At 38.5% G+C, this 19,440-nt stretch overlaps 1 protein-coding gene across 1 annotated transcript in view; it reads right to left on the bottom strand.

Annotated features, from left to right (window-relative positions):
* Positions 1-615: 615 nt before the first annotated feature.
* The window catches only part of MMP2 (matrix metallopeptidase 2), a 30,347-nt gene continuing 11,522 nt past the window's right edge, over positions 616-19,440 (bottom strand). Inside the window, exons 6-13 of the mRNA XM_071567233.1 lie at positions 17,122-17,295; positions 15,898-16,071; positions 14,673-14,828; positions 12,733-12,874; positions 7,518-7,654; positions 5,666-5,825; positions 2,337-2,446; positions 616-1,619 (exon numbers count right to left, since the gene is read on the bottom strand). Of these exons, the coding sequence (XP_071423334.1) occupies positions 1,516-1,619; positions 2,337-2,446; positions 5,666-5,825; positions 7,518-7,654; positions 12,733-12,874; positions 14,673-14,828; positions 15,898-16,071; positions 17,122-17,295 (1,157 nt within the window). The 3' untranslated portion in view covers positions 616-1,515. The remainder of the gene's footprint in view (positions 1,620-2,336; positions 2,447-5,665; positions 5,826-7,517; positions 7,655-12,732; positions 12,875-14,672; positions 14,829-15,897; positions 16,072-17,121; positions 17,296-19,440) is intronic.

Below are 19,440 nucleotides of genomic sequence, written 5' to 3'. Positions count from 1 at the left end.
GAGTGTAAACATGAAGCTGTAGAGGACATAGAAGAAACAAATGGATCATTAGCTCAGGTATTAGTTGGTTACTAGACAATTCTGTGAATCATGGACCCAGTGCAAGAGATGTATTGAGAAGGACTTGGGCTGGCCACTTGGCATGATGCAGCCCATAGAGGTTCATGAAGTGTTTCATGTGCGTGGAGCTGCATAAGATCCTTGGCCGGATGGTGTCTGATCTTACAGGCAGGATGAAGGTTTACATCTCTGTTTCTCTAGTTTACATCCCTATAGGATACATATACCACCATGTCTGTGCTGCCTCTTCCTGCCTGGGTTGTGGGAGGTAACCTGCTGGTGAGGAAAAAGTGTGGGTCGCAGCCAGGCGTGTGAACTGTTCTGAGGAGGCAGTGGCTTTGTGGAGACATAGGGCATATCATCTCTTCAATGTAAACTGCTGCAGTTGCATCTTAGAACTAATAGAGAAAACAGCCTGGGTTTCTAAATAAACCCAGGATGAAGTTTTATACTGGGGTAACGTTCTTTCCTTTGAGAGGTATTTTACTGTAACATGTGACTAAAGTTTTAATTTCAAATGATACAAGGAAGCCTGGCCATGCGAAGTGTTGACAGTGTAATTTGATTTTATTTGTATCGTTGGCACTTTGTGTGTGGGACATTCTTTCCTGGTTTATTTTTTAAATGAGAAACATTCCATCAGATTGTAAAAAGAACATTTTTTGTTGCCCAATGTATAAGCAAAAAACCTAATTGAACAAACCCCCAATATTATGAAGAACAGAAAAAATTAAACAAGTTAAACAATAATACTTGATTTTTATGTATAACTCATTGTCTTCAAAAATCTGAGTCGTTTCCATCCATATAAACAAGTTATATAGTAGTAACAAAGTGCATGAAGCAAATTGCTAAATTTAACTAAGGTATTAAAATAAAAAGTACTTTAAAACAATACTTTAACACAGTTTCTTGCCATGATTCCATCATGCATCAACACAAAGCAGATCCTGAGGCAACCTGTGCCTTTGACAGTCTTTCTGTATTATGTAAAGAAATGGAAGTAATGATCAAGCTCTCAAGAGGGTGAAAAACATCAAGACAAACCATCTATTTATAACAGAGTTGTATTTAAAAAAAATAAAAATCAAAGTGCACTGCTGGTACATCTCATTTGAGCCTGTCTGGTATGTGTCTAACAGAGGGGCATGATCCAGTCTCCAGAGGTTTCAATGCTTTGTTTAAGCACCAAGGGAATAAAGAATGATGGTTGTTCTGTTACTAGCACTACTATGACTAGCATGACAAAAATTGTACCAGAATATATACGTAAACATCTTCTGTATACTGAGGAGGCAAACACTTTTAAATTATCTGATGTGTACAGTACTGGTACTTAATGATTTGGTGCCAGTACCAGACTGGTCCAGTAATTAGCATTGAGATCTATTTCTAATTACAGATAAGGCATATAACAAAAAAAGTAAATATTTGATTATTAGTATCTCATACGCCTCAGCAACCCAACCAGTCAGAACTTATCTTGCCGATTTTAACAATCTTCAAACTCTTGTCTTCCATTTGTAGATAGTACTGATCTTTGAAAAAGTAGGTGTATCCTGTGAAGATAAATAAAAAAGCATGCTGAGATTATGGAGCACACAATTCTTGATCAAAGCTTTTTTGTCTATGTGATTTTATGAATCTTAATGAGCTGCAAGACTTATTTCTCAAAATATTTGTATGTAGTTGTATTTGTATGATTAAAAAATATTTCTAATCTACTTTAAAATTCTTATCCTGTAGAAGAAAGGTCTTATTAAATGGAACCTTGTTCAAGTTACTGTTTTTTGAGCCAGAGTTTTCTGGGAAGAAATATTTGCTGGCAAAATAAATGTTGAAAATATGATTGAGTCAAGAGTCATGTGATTCAAGTGATGCTTTCAGACATTTATGCATATCTGTGCAAAATGTAAGGCCTCTTAAAACCATGGGCCAGGCTTTCAGCTGCAGTTGATAGGAAGTAAAAAAGATCACGAAATAAAACCCAGTCATGCCTGTGATGAGGGAGATTATCACACTTGAGTTCTGCAATGGAGCTGTGACTGTTTGCTGCTGTGGGGGAGCCTGCGGAGCTGTCAAGGGACTGGGGAATTTCCAAGCTGTAGGGACTGGCTTGGTTATGCTTTCTGGTCTTAGAACATCTTGTGCGTTGAGCATTGGGTGGCTCAATTTGGCTCTTACTCATGGACTACAAGAAATTAAGGTCTTCAATAAGTTTCACAGCAGACAAATAAGAGAGCTTGTTAGTGAATTAAATCTGTATTACAACTTACCACTGTCAGTAAGACCCAGGACAGCATCAAGGTTATCTGGAACACCATTCCATGAGTCAGCAATGAATTTAGGGGATGCAAGTTCCATTTTCTTCTTTTCTTCATTGTACCTGAAGGAAATTATGTCTCCACATTAAAAATCTGTGTTTAATGTTAAAATGTAATATAATTTTTCATGAAGTCCTCAGTAAATATGGCTCTATAAAGCAATCAAACAAATATAATAACTGAGATTATAACATTGTTTCTATTTCATTATAAGTATTTCTAACCCATTTAAATCCTGTGAAATTTTAAATCTTTGCTTTGAAAAGGAAGTTCTTGCAGAATTGAAAATACACTAAGAAAAAATCTTTTCAGAAATGTAATTTGGCAATTCTGAACATAATTCTGGGAAAGCTAACTTGTTTCAGACAGCAGTCAACGTCTAAAGATAGAGGATTTTAATATAAAATTACTGTTAATTAAAATCTTATTTGATATATACTTGTAGTCCATGCAATTGATAGATTGCTATTAAATTACTAATTACTTTCCCTAACCTTACATTAAAATCCCCTTATTTCACATAATCTCTCTCTCAGTGATGATAAATGCCAAGTTAAAAATACATGCTTTTCTTGAAGGGGACATACACCCCCAAATTCACTCAATGTCTTTCTCAATCTGTGTTTTAAAGAAAAAAACCTCAGCTGATATAAATCCACCTAATTCCATGGAAGGCAGATGTAATTTGCAATATAAGTGGATCTGTCTGTATCCACAGCCACAGATGATCAGTTGTTTCCTATATTCAGTGTGTTTTCCACTGCAGAATGCAGAGATAGCTTTGGGCAAAGCCAGTTCTACACTCCCCCTGAAAAGTAATCCAGGATTTCCCTTTCCATATGTAGGGAATAAATATTCCAGGGATGCAAAGTCTGTGACAGTGAAGGTGGAAGGACCAGGACTATCACCTGGTTTCCATGTGTTTCTGCTTCTTGGATGGGAGTCAGTGCTAAGCAGGAGTAGAGTTATCCTGAGGAGCAGTGACATGGGATATAGTTTGGACCAGGCTTCCAGTGCACATGAGGCCTCAACCACTCCAGCAACACTCTTCAGGAGGAGTGGACTTCAGAGAGACGTCTTGGCAAGTACTGGAGGGAGGGAAGCATTTATGTTCCCAATTGCTATTTATCCATGCCTGTAGGTATCTCAGGTTACCTTTCCCTCACTGCTGTATGGAACTGTTTGGATTATATCCAAAGTGACACTAGTACAACTGAGCAGTAGATGGCCAAAATCAATTTAAATGATTAATTTACATTCCTTACTATTTTATTCCCTGGATATTTAAAGAAAATCTAGTACCTTGCTGGGCAGCTTTAAAACTTCAGCTGTGGAATCCCTTACAAAACTTTGCTATGCTTAACAGTCTTGTTATAATAACACTAAAATAGCTTGTGGCTGGAATGAGGGAGAGAGAAGGCTTCCAAAAAATCCATTTAAAGTAAGTGTGATAATGGCACAGGAAGGACTATGCTATGTAACTATTTTGATTCCATGTGACAGAGTCTTTGTATAAAATGTAACAGCCACATACTTAGGGGTTATAGTGTCTGTTAAACAGAGATGCATTTTTTCCGAAATATTTGTCAACTGCTTGCTTTTTTATTTACATAGATAGAAATCACTTAAGCTTATTTTGATTCCTTTAAAATAAATTATGCATTCTGCAGCCACTGCAATTGATAAGGTACCATGATCGAAATGCTGTCTGTGATTAGTGATTAATTACTTGGAGGCCTTGCAGTACACTTAATCAGTTAATCAAAACAATAGTTTGTACAGAAGAGACCAGCAGCTTTGTTAACTCGGTCTGTAGGTTTTAGCAGGAGTCTGAAGGGTTGCGGATGGATGCATTAGAACTATTTGCAATGATCTCTACAATAGGACAATAAAAAATTAATAACATTCTTTAGCTTTTAAGTTCTTCCTTTTTTTTACTCTCTTTAGATAATGGAGAAGATTACTGTCCTCAAAGTAATTGAAAGTTATGATCAAGTGGCAATTGTGAAAGGGTATTTTATTTACTTACAGGAATCCACAACCATTAGGATATAATAAAGACAGTAATTCAGTTTGATCATAACATGAAATTAATGTTCATATAAAATGGACTCAATTATTCTGAGACTTCCTTTGATAGTTTAGATAGAGCACTTCTCAGAAGGAACCCTTATAGCTTGGAGAATCTTTTATGTTTCTGGTGGTTGTTTCTGATGTTTAACTTTCTTCTAAATTGTTGGTTAATGAATGGGTCCACTTTCAGCCTGTTGTGTAATGTCTGCATTCCTGAAGGAAAGTCCTGTTCCTGGAACAGGCCTCTGACTGTGACCGCAGGGTTTAGTGTCTCTGTTTTGTTCTCGTGCCATTTTGATAGTCAGCACGGAGGTAACTCACAAAGTTCCTCAAAGCAGCAACATGCCTCTGCTTTTTAAGATCATCTTTTGTGCCAGATCTTCCTGCCAATTATGATAATGAGATTCTATTAAATACAATTATACAATTAGTCTCCAGGTGTAATGTGGGATATTTATTTCTACTGCAGTAATAGCCTTAAGACATTTTAAGGACATTCTTTCTTAATCCAAGAAGATAAGATAAGAGTGTGGTAGCAGGTCACCTGAGTTTCACTGGAAACATGAAAAGGATTGAGAGGCTGTCAAGATGAATTTAAACTAAGATTTTTCTCAAAGTACTAACTGATACACTTGTGGTTTGTTCAGATTCCCCCAGTGCCAAATATATTAGTAGAGCAAAGGTGTGAGTGAGTGGTAGATCAGCTGCTGAAAGGATTTACAATCAGCCCCAGCATGCTTTGCTAGTCACACTGCTGTTTCTTTTAAATACACTGCCTCCAAACCTGATGGATTACTGAAAGAATTTCAAAAACAGTCTGGCCAGTCTTTGGATTCAAGTGATTGGAGATCAGTACATTTAAAAAAAAATCATTTTAGTCTTTTCCCAGCATTTGTGAGCTGGCAGTAAGGATGTCTTGTTTCTCTTAAGAGCCCGAGACCAGCGTGGGGCAGAGGGATGTAGTGGTGACAGTCCGACAGACGCTTCCCGATACCCTCTTCCACTGCAGGCTGTTTTCTCAAACATGTGCTAGTTTCCTGATGTACTGAAACTTCTGCCTGTTGTCAGCACTGCCCTGGCAACCTTCATTTTGTATTCTTGGAGGATGAACCCTGTGTTTGGTGCCTGCCTGCTGCCCCTCAGTGTGCATTCAGCCCCAAAGACACAACTGTGCTAACAGCATCCCACCACCACTCACTGCATCTTACTTCCAGTATCTGTCTCCAGCAAAGATGTACGTCCTCTTGTTTCTGCCCCAGTTAAAAGCTGCATCAACACGTTGCACATCAGGGGGCAGTCCCAGACTGGTGAGTTTCTTTGGATAGCCCCTGTCCAAGTTGCTGGCTGAATAAACCCAGTACTCGTTTCCTAAGTAGGGGAGAAAGCAAAGCAACCAAACAATGTTTATTAATCAGTAACAGAGGTGTATTTCTTCTTTTTCACTTTGTTATGTGACTTTATTGCACTGACTGTACTACTAGTCTTTCTAGTACTTTACCATCTGTGAAGCATGAGATTACCATGCAGATGTACTGTGATTACAACTGGTTTTGCTACTAAAGTCTTGCTTGCCTCTCAGAAAAAGACATCACTTTGGTGTGCTCTTGCTTCTTCCCTTCTTAGCTGACTCCTCTTCAAGGCAGACACGGTCTTGATACAATGGGGGTTATTCCAAAACAAATAGTTTTTATTGGTAACTTTTTGTATGATGAAGATGGTCTGAAACCAGGCAGGGGCACCTGAATTTCAAATGCAGCAACTCATGTTCTCCCTCTGTTTGTTTTGTTGAGGAATTTTATTGAGTGATTAACTGGAGGTTTTTACTCAGACTTCCTGTTCTCCTTTGTAATGCAACATTTTCTAAGGTCTCTCTAAATATGTGCTAGTGGAAGATGTAATAGCGTTCTGTGTTCTTTACAAGGAATTACAATTTACTTAGTAAATACCCTCACTGAATTCACTGAAAGCCACAGAAAGATTTATTCATGAAAGGGCATGTCTTTGGTTGTGTGCTAGTGGGAAATAAGTAAAATATTAATATGAGAAAAGTGTAAAGAGTAGCATTTGAGATCCTCAGAAGTTATTATTTCACCATTCAGGAGCAAGTGCAGGTCTTACTAGTAAGTATTTTAAGATAGTTGCATTATTTTCAAACCAATCTTTGTTTTTTGATAGAGAGGTTTAGATGTAATAAAATTATATATAGTATATGCAATATTTAAAGTGTTTTGAGTTGCCTGAAATAAAAAACTTTTTTAAGCTTTTTTTTTTCTCCTCCATGTAAACTAAAGCAAATGGCCTCTGAGACATGTGGAACAGATTATCATTACTTTTCCCCTTCTGTACAGAAAGTGTACAGCAGCTTCAGCCATATGGTTTTTACATGACTGGAGATGTTTAGTCATGTTTTTAGTAGATATTGGAGCCTAGTTTTTGCTGGCTCAGTTTTTCATGTTAAAAACAGGCTCACAGCTCTGCTCATTTGGCCACTACAGCTGAACCACGTGTGACACAAACCAGAGTTGTGCTTCTTGTTCTCCTCCTCTCCCATGGAGGCAGCTCACATGGCCACCTGTATCCTCTGCTTGATGAGCCACCAAGGAAGATACTTGGAAGCCAGAGTGGAAGTGGAAGTCTTTGGCAAAAGAGAATGAGAAAAGGAAAGGCATGAAGGAAAAAAAACCCATGAAGTCTTCTCAAGCAACATGTGCAGAGACAGTAACTTAAAATGGAAAGAAACAGCAGAAAAACAGGGCAGTGACTGATAAAATAGCTCCTACTGTGTTGTAGCTTTTCATCTTAAATACAGACTCTTGTTTAGTCTTGCTTATTGTTGAATGTCTTTCTAGGTACTTATAGCTCCCCTTTTGTTGTACTGGAGGCTGAATGTTGTTCAGTCTTTCAGATCCAGCCTTTGTTCTAAAACCTCAGCATGGGAATATGGAGATCTGTCACCTGAACCTTTTGGCTCTGATGGCCTTGTCGCAGCTCGGAGGAAACTGAGCTCGGATGCAACATTATGCAAATGGCTACTTACATTTTGAAATTTAAAACCAATACCTGAAAAAAATACAGCTTTCTCATCCTGAGGGGCCTCGTAGACAGCATCAATTTTCTCCGGCAAGTCAGGCCAGAATGTAGCAACAAGAAGAGGACCTGTGGGTTTTCCTCGGGGGTTTACAGTCCTCCACATGAATCTGAGCAGAACACAAAATTGTATGAGATTTACAATGAAGTAATTCACCAGCACATCTGTTTTTCATCACTTCTGGCAAAGGCCACATGAGCCTGCCTAGACACACATGTGCACACACACATTTCAGCAACACGCGCTTGTGACTCGTTTCCTACAGTGACTGAAAAGCCAAGGCTTATATTTAGGAGCACGTTGCTCAAAGCGCTGCACCAGAAGTTGGATGCTGGACTGCAGGGGACATTGCTGCTCTGATTGCACTGATTGCCTTGGGCCTAATATTGCTTTTTACATCAGGGCAAAATTTATCCTGTGCTTTGAGTCTGCAAATAAACTCATTTAACATGGCATTTAAACTGTTGGAGCTCTCCTGCTCCTGTGTTTGGAGCAGATGGATAAATGTTTGACAAAAGCAGAGTTTTGTGTCCCATGAATTGCTCTTGCAATTACTATTGTAGGGACTAAAAGTTCAAATTTAATAGCAGTATATCATACTGCTGGGAAGTGAGTTTGGCTGTAAAAGAAACTGCTGGCACTAAAAGTGTTCATTAGAGAAATGCAAAGGGTAAATTATTGGCTATTTTATGTATAAGTAGGATCATCATTTGATTTAAGCTTTAAAAAGCTCTAGTTATCTCTAAATGGCAGAGCTTTGTGCTAGGACTTCAGGTATTAAAAATGGCACTGCTCTTTCCCGCTCCACAGAATGAACAACTTTTTTCCCAACAGAACAAAAATTTTGACATGGTCATAAAATGAAAAATCAACAGGCTGGTGGAATTTCTCTTGCACCAAGCTGTTAAATGCTGAGGTCAAACAGCTTTTACCAGCAGTATGTTTCTGAAGCTCAAGGTGCTACTAGCATCTTATTTTTTGCAGAGTATAAATTGTCATTACCCATTCCTGCCTAGAATAATTATACCTTTGAGAAACTCAGGATCTAAAACTGGATTGTAGTTTTTTCTAAAACTTGGAGGAGCAGTCTTAAATTCATTCAATGAATTGTTGTATTTTTATCAGCAGAAGTTGGACTGCAAAAACAGGAGAAATGAAACATATTGAAATGTGTTTGCAAGCGTGATCAGTTGTTGCATACTGAACTCTAAATATTAATCTGCAGTGTTTGATAGGAGAAAGAGTACAACTGGCAAGTGCATTGTTTGGTTTTTACCCCTCAATTAAAAATTTAAATAATTTATCCTGGTGTATGGTACCAATAGTTAAGATAATAGTATGTTAACATATTCTCATTTTGCATACATGGAAGTATTTTTAACATGTACAAAATATCTCTGAGTGTGACATCATAAGTTTCATTTACAAAAAAAAAGGTAAAGAAAAAGACATTTTGCTAATTGCTCTTTCTCTTAACTGTGTTTAAACACATGTAAAATGCAGTAAAAGGTTATACTATTTGTGTTATGCATCTCTTTTCAGAGAGAAAGGCAGATCCAATATGATATGGAAGGACATCGCATTCATGAAAGTAGCTCCTTTAAAAATCCAAGTTCCAGAATTCTCAGTCTAATTTGGACCTGATTTATGGCTGAATCAGCTCTAATAAGTGCTATCTGCATGAGTTCCAAGCTTTCCAGTGCCAACAGAGACTTGAACACCAGGTTTTTAATAAACCACACATTTCAAGGGACTTATTAAAATAGTGAGGGTTTCTTGTGGAATAGGAAACTTTGTCAAAGCTGAATTTTATTTTGTTTTTGAATGGGATAGGAGGTATTTTTATTTCTACTTTTCTTATTGAGGAAATGGTAAAATGAATTATTTGGCTTTCTCGTTTCAGTTTGAGCATGATAAAATGTTTTAACTCCTCTGTATGAAATTTTAATATTACATTTATAGGGATATTTAATAATTTTGTTACAGGGAGTATTTTGCATAATATTTCTACATAATCAACATTATTATTATTATTATTATTACTACTACTACTACATGCAGTTATCTAAAGGGCCCTAATCAGTAAGTCTTCTTTAATGTATTGGTAAACTTCAGAAATTTTAATTTTTGTTCACTCTCATAACAAAACCATCTGTAAATGCAATCCTTGAGCGTTCTGTGCCCAGTGGAAAAGCTCAACTATTCTCTACAGCCAACAGCACCTTCAGTACTTTTTTATTTCCTTAATTTGAGGAGGGAGGGAAAATACTTTTTTTTTAAAGACTTGATCATATCTGACCTCCTTTTTGCTATTTGCTCTCTTTGCCTGTGCCATGTGACAGTTGGATTCTGTGGTTATTTTCATGAATCATAAAAGTCACACAACAGATGATAGACATTTGTTTCTTGAATTCCAAAAGTGAGTCATAATGCTGTTTGCCTGATACTTGGAAAGCTGCAAGACTGACAGGCAAAGCCATTCCAGAGCAAAACAATTCCATAATTGTCTGCTTTTGCTGCATGTTAGATAAAGCCTGAGCCAGTTTGAACAGATTGTTGTGGTATTTGCGTAGTTCTTAGACCAACTGTATCTAAATGCAAAATACTTCTGTTTTGTTGGGATTATTTAGAATACTGGTGGAGGTCTGGCAGAACACCAAGGCCAACGAGTGAGGAGAAGAGGAGCAGTATGTTGGGAATTCTGTGGAACTTGAAAAGGGTTTTACTGCTGGGAGAATATGTTTTCTCTTTGAAGGTGCTGAGCTGAGGTGAATACTCTGATGCTCTTGGATGATACCTTAGCAAAACTGAGCACCAGGGCTGTGGGGTTGTTGGTGGAAGGACCCAGTGTGGCTTTCTGTAGTGCCATTTTGAGGCCAAGAGAGGACTGTTCCTTGTCAATAGGGATCACTGGAATCTTAGCCTGCTGCTGACAGGGCCAAGAGGAAGAGTTTGAAAAGCATCAGAGGTGTCCCCACAGCGAGATCAAATGAACCCTTTTTGCCCTGAGCAGCTGCAACACAAATGGGTGATATTATGTTCTTTCAGTCAGAAGTTTTAAATCCCATTTCTGCATTGCTAAAACACAAAGTGTGTGAAAAAGATTAAGTCAAACTTCAAATCCAAAGTGCCATTACTCTGGGTACCTTGTGGATTGGATCTAGAAGGAAATGCACTGAAGGAATTACTGTATAGCATAGCCTGTAAAATTACCCAATTGACTGTGATTTTTTGTTAGAAAATCTGGTAAATAGAGTTAACTGTGCAGCATAGTAATAAATTCTTCATATCTTCCAGCTGAAAATTTCAATCTGGAGATGACTGGACTGAGGTGTATCACCAGGAGATACAAACAACTATTAATTTGCTGTTGTGTGAGGGAACTTGTTTGTTGGTTCCTGCTTCCTTTCAGATTTCAGCTGACCTCTGGTAAGGAACAATGAACAGGTGAGTTGCAAGACGTCCCTCAGCTTCAGATACTCTCTATATTTTTATATCATAGGTGACAGTGTTTGACTTAGGCAAGCTCTGTGCCTGTGTGGGCCCAGATCTTCCATGGTCCTGGGAGAGTGTGCAGGGTAACTGAGGATAAATGAGTTCAAATTGGGCATTGATTTATGGCAGGGAAAATGGAGCTTTAGTGTCTCTCACAATGGTGCTGCCAAGTCCCATACTCCTTAGGAGGTGCTCCTCATTGCTGAACAGCTGAACAGGCCTGGCAAAGGCAGTGGGAGCTGCAGCTGTGCAGCCACCTCATTTTATCAGGAATGTTTCCGCTTTTGCATCAAAAATGTCTTTGGTGTCTTCAGTCTTGGTGGTTTTGCACACATGGAGCCTGTCCCAGGCACCAGTGTCCTTGATGTGTTATTACAGCAGCCATGAGTCATACAACACTCTTTATTTAATGATTTTGGACTCAACCTGATTGAAACCACTCAGGAACTAGACTTTGCTCATAGATGTCCATGATTTTATCTTTATGAACATCAGGAAGGAACAGATCCTTTTTTGGACCAGTCTATCATAATGAAAGTTGTGTTAACCCCCAAGATTTGCTAAAACAGTGTTTTCATTGTGAAAGAGGAATTTGAGAATATTGACATTAGCCTTGAGTGAACTACATTTTTTTTGAGGGGTATTTTTAGAAGTTGAGATTGAATTTTTGTTTTCTAATCAGGTTTGAAACTTCTGTCCAGGGTACAAACTGTATGAAATGAAATCAGGAATGACAGTGCCTCCAGACCTCTACTCCCCACTGCTGAATTACAATCCTTGAAAGTTTTGCTACAAAAGACATTAATAAATATTTTGTAGGAAATTAATCCTTCTTTGGCAGGCAATAAACTGGTCTATACATCTCTTTCATTGCTAATTTTGTGATTAATGTTACAGATAGGTAAATGTCTAAAGATTCTAGGGATCATTTCTGATTTGCATTTGTTTAGATGTTTGGATGTGTCTTGCAACTACTTCACCTTTTTGAGCAATGCTCACGTAACTTCACAGAAGCCAGCAGAGCTCACACCAGGGTTAATTTTTGCTCTCCAATCTGTAAAACTGGGCAGAGAATGGGCGAAAAAGCCTTTTTTTTTTTTTTTTGCTTTTCCTTGTCCTGATTTTAGCTAGAAATAGCCCCAGCCCAGTTGTCATACCATTTTGGCTTGCACTATTCCAGTGTAGGGTAGAAACCAGACATTAAAAGTGCCACAAAACTGCCTAAAACAATTATTGAAGTTGAAAATTCCAGACTCCCAAATTAAGTTTGAAAGTAGCTCTAAGAAAAGGTGAATTTATGACCAAATTATGTCACCTATGAGATGACAGAAACCTCATGGAATTCAGCTACAGACAGTTTGAGGTGCTGCACCAGGGGAGGAGCAACCCCACACACCTGTACACCCTGGGGGCCAACAGGCTGTGAAAATGGACCTAGAGATCCTAGTCAAAACCAAGTTGACCCTGAGCCAGCAGCCTACCCTTGTGACAAAGAAGGTGATGTAATTTAACCACAAAACAAGAATTTATCATCTGTTTCCCTCAGGAATTGGTTAGGACACTTTGCTGTTTCTGAACACATAAAATAAAGGGCAGATGTTGTGCTTGATAATAAATTTCTAGGTTTTGATGAATGTGTCTCACAGATTCCTTCACTTGGGGCCCCATTGGTAAGGAATTTAGATCACTTACCTGTCCTTGAAGAAGAATATTTCTCCTCTAATCTGTGCAACTCCATCAAATACAATGTCATGCTTGCAGAGCTCTGGAGTGACAGGGCCAAGGGTTGGACGCGGCCCTGGTCCTGGTCCGGGTTCAACATCCGGTGACACTTCTGTGGTGGTGAACAGAGACATTCTGTTACACTGCAATAGTGCTGCATAGGTTACATCAAGAACAGGAGCTACCATGATGCCTAGAGGAGGGACCGCTTGGAAGCAGTGGTTGAAGAAGAAAAACTTATAAGAACATCTTTTCAGGAGGGTGGTCCAGTACAGCTGAGCAAGCCTTGCCTTTCAGCCCTGCCCTAATCTGCCCCTCGGCCTCATTGGAGACATTGTGCCTGTGTGAGAGTCTGTCTGTCCTGACCTGCCTATTTAACTTGAGGGATACTCAGCAGTGACTATACTGGGTTCAGAAGTTACCATTACAATTTTTATTTTGCTGGTTTCTAAAAGAAGAGAAATGCATTTCAAAGTCCTTCTACTCAGAATTATTTGCAACTTGTCTGAGAGAGTTGTCAAAGAGGATTTTTCTTCTTTAAAGAATTGCTAATATTTTGCAAGTTCCAAAGAGTAATTTTGAGCCATTTGCATGACCTTTCTGCCCTCACCAAGAATCAGAATGTGTTCTTCAGAACATATGTCTAGTTTATTTTATTTTGTTTTATTACTTGGATGCTGTTGTATTGCCATATGAGGCATGTGCCTTTTTTCTTAGACATTGGGTAGATTTACTGTATGAAAAAAACCTGGTCGTAGCTGATTTGTGATAATAATAACAGTGGGAGAAAACAAAGGTTTTCTTACAATACTCGTTTTATATAGAAAGATGTTCGTAATGGGTTATATCAGTTATAAAGAAGAAAGAAACATAGTTTTGCCTCAGGTATTGAAGTTTTGTCTTGGTTCTTGAAGTGTGCCTTGAGACAACTGGGTTAAATTCTGAACTCTTATCAAAGATACATGGTGTGAGCTTAGAAAACTCACTTAACCTTGCCCATGTGTCAATTCCCATTCTTAATTAAAGCAGCTAAGGACAAGGAAAAATGAAGATTCAAATAAGTTTTTTCTCTCATGTGCTAATAATTTTGGTATACTCTTATTAAAATTTTCAAGGTTTTGAATGCTCTAGAATATAGTCAGTTAGGAAGATCTCTCAGTAGAGAAATGAGAAGCAGAGAAAGAGAAATGGAATATAGAAATGACTGCTTAATGGACTGTAGTATGCTTGTGCCTCTGCAAGGTGGAAAATACATACATGCAAAGAATTTTAATCGTAATAATACCTATGCATTTTAATAACATTACCTATGGAGAAAAATAGTAAATTTTAAAGACATAGCAACATAAAAATACTTAAATGCACTTTTTTCCAGGAGCTTGCCAAATACATTTACATTGATGCTTCAGCTCACGTGCACACTTTCTGCACATGTATTGGGATGGTACAGCTGGAATTGTGGGAAGGCAATGTGACTTGTTTCCAACCTGGGACACAGGAAATGACATCATTCCCACCTTACAGGGAGTTGCAATCTGGGAAGCTCAGAGTGGTTGTAGAAGGTAATGTCCAAACCCACCCACATCAGGTATTTCAAGCTAGAGACAAACATGGCATTTCATTGACCCTGGGAAGGCACTAGAAATTTTCATATAAAAATTTGGTTTTGGGGAGTTTTTGGAGGTCCTTTTCATTCAGTAAATTTAGTGAGCTCTCATGCTTAAATTATGATATTGATTGAAGTTGGAGCTCTGGTATTAACATGAAAAAAACAGAGAGAAAGGAACAGAAGATGTTTCTGGCATTGGTGGGATTGTGCAGTTTGTAATTTACTGCAAATTCTGAGTCCCAAATTTCAACCTGTGCTGCATGCTTTTCTGATGAGTTCTGCTGGTGAGGGAGGATTTTACCATATAGCTCCTGGATCCCTTTAATGTCATCCTGAGAAAGTCGGAAGTTCTTGGTGTAGGTGTAAATAGGGGCCATAAGAGCTCCTGGATCCTCAGAGTGCTCCAGTCCCATGGCATGGCCAAATTCATGGGCAGCAACCAAGAAGAGACTGTACCCTGAATAACACAGTAAGATAGTGTTAGCTGCTTTCATCTGAATCGTATTGTACCACACAGGTTCTTCAAAGTCTTACAATTTTGATTTCCTTTCTGCCCATCAAAAAATGTCTCAATAGTAAATATAATAATTAGTACTTACAGCCTCCACTGGTGAATGCCACACACAGTGCCAGTAATGATATTTCATTAGAGAGATTCTAAAATCTCTTTTGTAGGTGATGTTTGCTGCTGTCTCCCATGCAAGTGATTCTGACCACAGTCTTAATACTTGTGTGTAAAAAAGAGTGTAGCAAATAACATCAAACACCTTTTTAAGCACCAAGAATTAAACTTGCAATCTAGATCTTAAATCTTCCTTTACAAATGGCTGGTAAGTGATAAACAGGTTTGTAAGTCTGTGTTCCTGAGAACAGAGTGTGAATCAATACAGATGCACCAAATATTGTTAGGTTAAAAATCATAGAATGATCTTTTATTATGTCCAGTCTCTGAAATGTGGCATTTTTTTTCTTCCTGAAAGAAAAACCTGAATCTAACATTTATTTGTAAATATGAAAGAAGTCTTTTGCTAGATTTAATTTTGCCCATGTTACAAATAAGGACAGATATTAACTAAAATAATTCCAAATACCAATATTCACCATATCAACTTTGTACTGTCTCACTCACTTTTTAAACATGTTTTTCAACCTTGCCAATATCAGTCACAAATATATTGATTTTTTAAATTTAGTAATTTAATTTTATGTTTATATTTCATTTCTGTTTTGGCAAATATCACTGTATAATTAGTGAAATACTATAGGACTTGTGGCTTTTAGCCTTGGAAGGAAAAACTGGTGGGGAGAAAAACATCAATTTATTTATTTGTTTGTTTGTTTTATATATATAACTTTAGAAAATCTGATCATTTCCCAACGATGAGCTCTGGGACTGGCTCTTTAGTTATAGTCTCACATTTAAATGTAGGGATTTTACTGGCATTTTGGGCTGGGGAGAGGATGTGATGCCATCAAGTGTGGTGGCTGCTCAAGGACTGTTGTGTTGCTCTGACAAACTGCATTACCTTGATCGGGACAAAAGCCCCACTTGCGGTCGTCGTCGTAGCTGCTGGTCGAGGCGCACCACAGCTTGCCATCATTGCGCCCTGCACTCGTACAGGACTCGTATTTATTCCCAAGGAAGATGAAGGGGAATACACAAGGAGCTCCCTCTGAATTTCCACCAACTGTTGACATGGCTGTGGAAAATGAAAGGAAAACCCAGTGAGAGGGGAATCTTTTTGCATCTTCTCCTAAACTACACACTAAAACTTGAAGGCAAGCAGTCCGTCTATGAATATGAAGAGTAAGATTAAAAGTAATATTTTAAAATTGTCTGACAGAGAACGAAAAAGTCAAGGCATTGCCCTTGTAAGAACTAACTGTGGAGCAGGTTATGATGAATTTGATCCTTTCTTTTATTTTTTTTAAACATCTGTAGTATAAAATTGAAGTGCTACACCTGGTTATCAAGAGTAACATGAAGTCAAATACCAGTACATCAAATCTCTGTTGCAAATGGTTAGGCCATTTTCAAAAAACCCCAAAAAAATCTAAAAGCAGGATAGGTATGGGTTTGAATGGAGCTACAGGAGGACTGTGGCTTCCCCTTGGCTCTGCTAAAAGCCAGAGATTTTAGAACTGCCAGAGCTAACCTAGACAGTCTTAATGCTTATGGCTCTAATCTGTATCCTAAAATTGAACACCTTCCAAGCATTACAAGGCTATAAATTAATTTTTGTTCCTTTGTGTGGTAAAACTCAAGTTAAAAAGTATAAAAAAGTGTAAAGAAAGCTGAAATCTATTTTAGTGTCTAAACCATTTCACTTAGTTCTTTTGAATTGCTGAAAAGATCTATTAACACAAGCTTAACATACTAAACATGATTTTTTTTCAAGTGTAAATGGTAAGTATTAAGCTAAAATATTATTCATGCTTTCTTCTGTCATAAGGTTTCTCTTCCAGGGCCATTAACAAATTGTAATCTGCTTGTAATTATCCTGCAGTGTTAGCCATGTAGTCTCATGGTTCAATGACATTTGTGTATCCCTGATAAACCTGGTGTGCTGTGACATACAGTGGGTGTTTACACAGATTGCTCCTGTTCCAGTGACTTCCTTGGCCACCTCTGTTGAAATTGTGTCTAACTCCTCAACTTTTGTGTGCTCTGGTGAAGGTGTGCAAAAGGCAGCTGGTTACTTAAAGTGATGACAAATTAGGTTGTGTTACGCAAGCAGCATTCCTCATACCAGTCTCTGGACAGAATCCGTATTTCTTATCCCTGTCATAGTCTTCAGTGGTTCCACACCATCGATATCCATCTGTCCTGCCTTCTGTTGTGCACTGGTCATAGGATTGGCCTTGAAATTTGAAGGGAAATTTGCATGGCTGCCCATCACCATTGCCTCCCATTGTAAAGAGTGCTGTGGGGAGAATGAGAGAGGAAAATGTCAATCCACAAGGATCAATATAAACAAGGAATCACAGTGTGATGGTCTGGACAGACCTTAGACAGCCATCATGTGTGGTGCAGTTCACACTTAAAACCACTATTTTATACCAACACTGAAATGCTTTGGCAAGATAGACCAGGGGTGTTACAGTCTCACAAGTGTATAGAAAGGAATTGATCTTTATGAGTGAATAGAGAATGAAGAAAATTCTACCAAGCTGTTTGAATGTCGTTTTGTTCATATCCTTTATGGCCTGCCTCATAACACAAAATTGATATTCCTGCTTAAAACATTTAGAAGGAGGATTCTGAGAAAGTCACTCATTCCATAGTCCTCTGCTGACTCATTTACTCGTGTCAAAGATGTTACCTAGAATGGCAAACTTTAGATAGTTTCTCTAGAATGGTGGCATACAGTGAAGTTGGATAATAACCTGTGGGCTCTTCCTCTAGGTTTGCTTCTCATTTCTGAGAATACCCATAGCTGGGCTCAGGCACGCAATAAATAAGCAAGAGATGACAAATATGACTGCTCCAACAAAGCTGAACACTGAAGGCTACTCCTGTCTTTTGTTTGCTCAGTGTCCCTGAAGGTTGTATATTAGTCTTGCAGGGGTTGTTTATAATCTGTCGATATGCATAAACAAGGCCCCATGGGTCAACCGTGAGAATCCGAAATCTCTTTTGTTGATGCAGGAGTACAGATTAAACTGTCTCAAGGATTCTGGGATCTCTTTTAGGGTTTTTGTAAACTTTCTGGAATATCTAGAGGAACACAGGTACAATTTCATATGCTGATATTTAAAAAAATATATGTCTAAATTGAATTCCATGAAAATGCAGGTGGCTTGGAGCATCTGACATCTTGTAATTTTGCCTATGTCTTCTCCTGGCTGCTCTATATGTGGGAATTCTCAATGGCAGGACAGTGAGTGCCATGTGCTGGTGAGAGGAAACTGTGAAGGCAACAAACTGCTCTAGGCTTGCACTGATGAATAGACAAAAAGTCATTCATGCAGCCATGGGCTAATTCCCCTTGAGATTTCAGAAGAGCACCACAGAATGATATATCTGTTTGAATTCCCAGTGTAAAACATGCATGATTTGGCCTTTCTTAAGGTGCCCAAGGGCACATTTTCCCCTTTCCCTCTCCCAGTTTAAAGCTACAGCTAAAACCCAAATGTGTATGTGGGAAGACTTGAGCAGTTAGTTCTAAGTTTGCTGTTGTCATTTTTGATGACCAAACAGCCATTGCAGCCTCAGTGTCTGTGTAGGATTTGAGGGGATGTGTCTTTGGTTAGTCAGACACATCAATGGGAAGTGACATTGTTTATGGGTGTGCTTCACTTCTTAGAGTAGCAGTAACTAAAACCCCCAGACCTTTTCTGCCCTAAGGGTGGCTGGGAAGGATTCTAACAATGGGGTATTGTGACTCAAATGGTTCATTTTGCCTTTTCCACTTAAACTAGTAATTGGCCACAGCATCAGGGACATGAACCAGTAAGTTCCAGTTCCACTAGAGAGGACTTGGAGCTGTGCAGGTCTGGCTCACACATATGAGTTTCCTGAACTTCTGATCTGCCTGAGAAAGTGTCTCTTATCCTTCTGCATCCTGGACACACAAGCAGCCACACAGAGGTTCTGTCTTTAGGCAAAGGGAAACTGCAACACATGGTGTGCCTCCCCAAAAGAGCAAGCTGCAAATGCTTGTTTTGTCTCAGATGCCGTACTAAGGAAAGGTGCATCAACTAGGACTGTGGTTATTGTGACTGGAGTAAGACTTTATTTTTTTAATAAAGAAATGATAGAATTGGAGGGAAAAATTAAACTGAGTTGTTTAGATGACTCACTTACCACATGAGCTGCTTCCAGCTCTAGGTCTGGCAAACTCTGCATTTTAATAGCTATTTTTTGTTGGTTTACATGTGGCTAAGTTGCAAAAACCATATGGAAAGTCAGTCTCTTACTGCTTTGCATGCAGCCGTTCTGAGTCACACCATCAAAATGCGGTTTTTCATTTTGCTTGAGGCAACACCATGTGATGGTAACAACAATGGTTTATTAAGTTTTCAATCCCCCTGCCCTCTTGCCTTAACTGTAAAATTGCTATAATGTA

This window comes from Pithys albifrons, chromosome 12 (assembly GCF_047495875.1).
Source record: "Pithys albifrons albifrons isolate INPA30051 chromosome 12, PitAlb_v1, whole genome shotgun sequence".
NCBI lineage: Eukaryota > Metazoa > Chordata > Aves > Passeriformes > Thamnophilidae > Pithys > Pithys albifrons.
The sequence above is the reverse complement of the archived record's forward strand: the minus strand, read 5'-3'. Positions and strand labels throughout refer to the sequence as shown.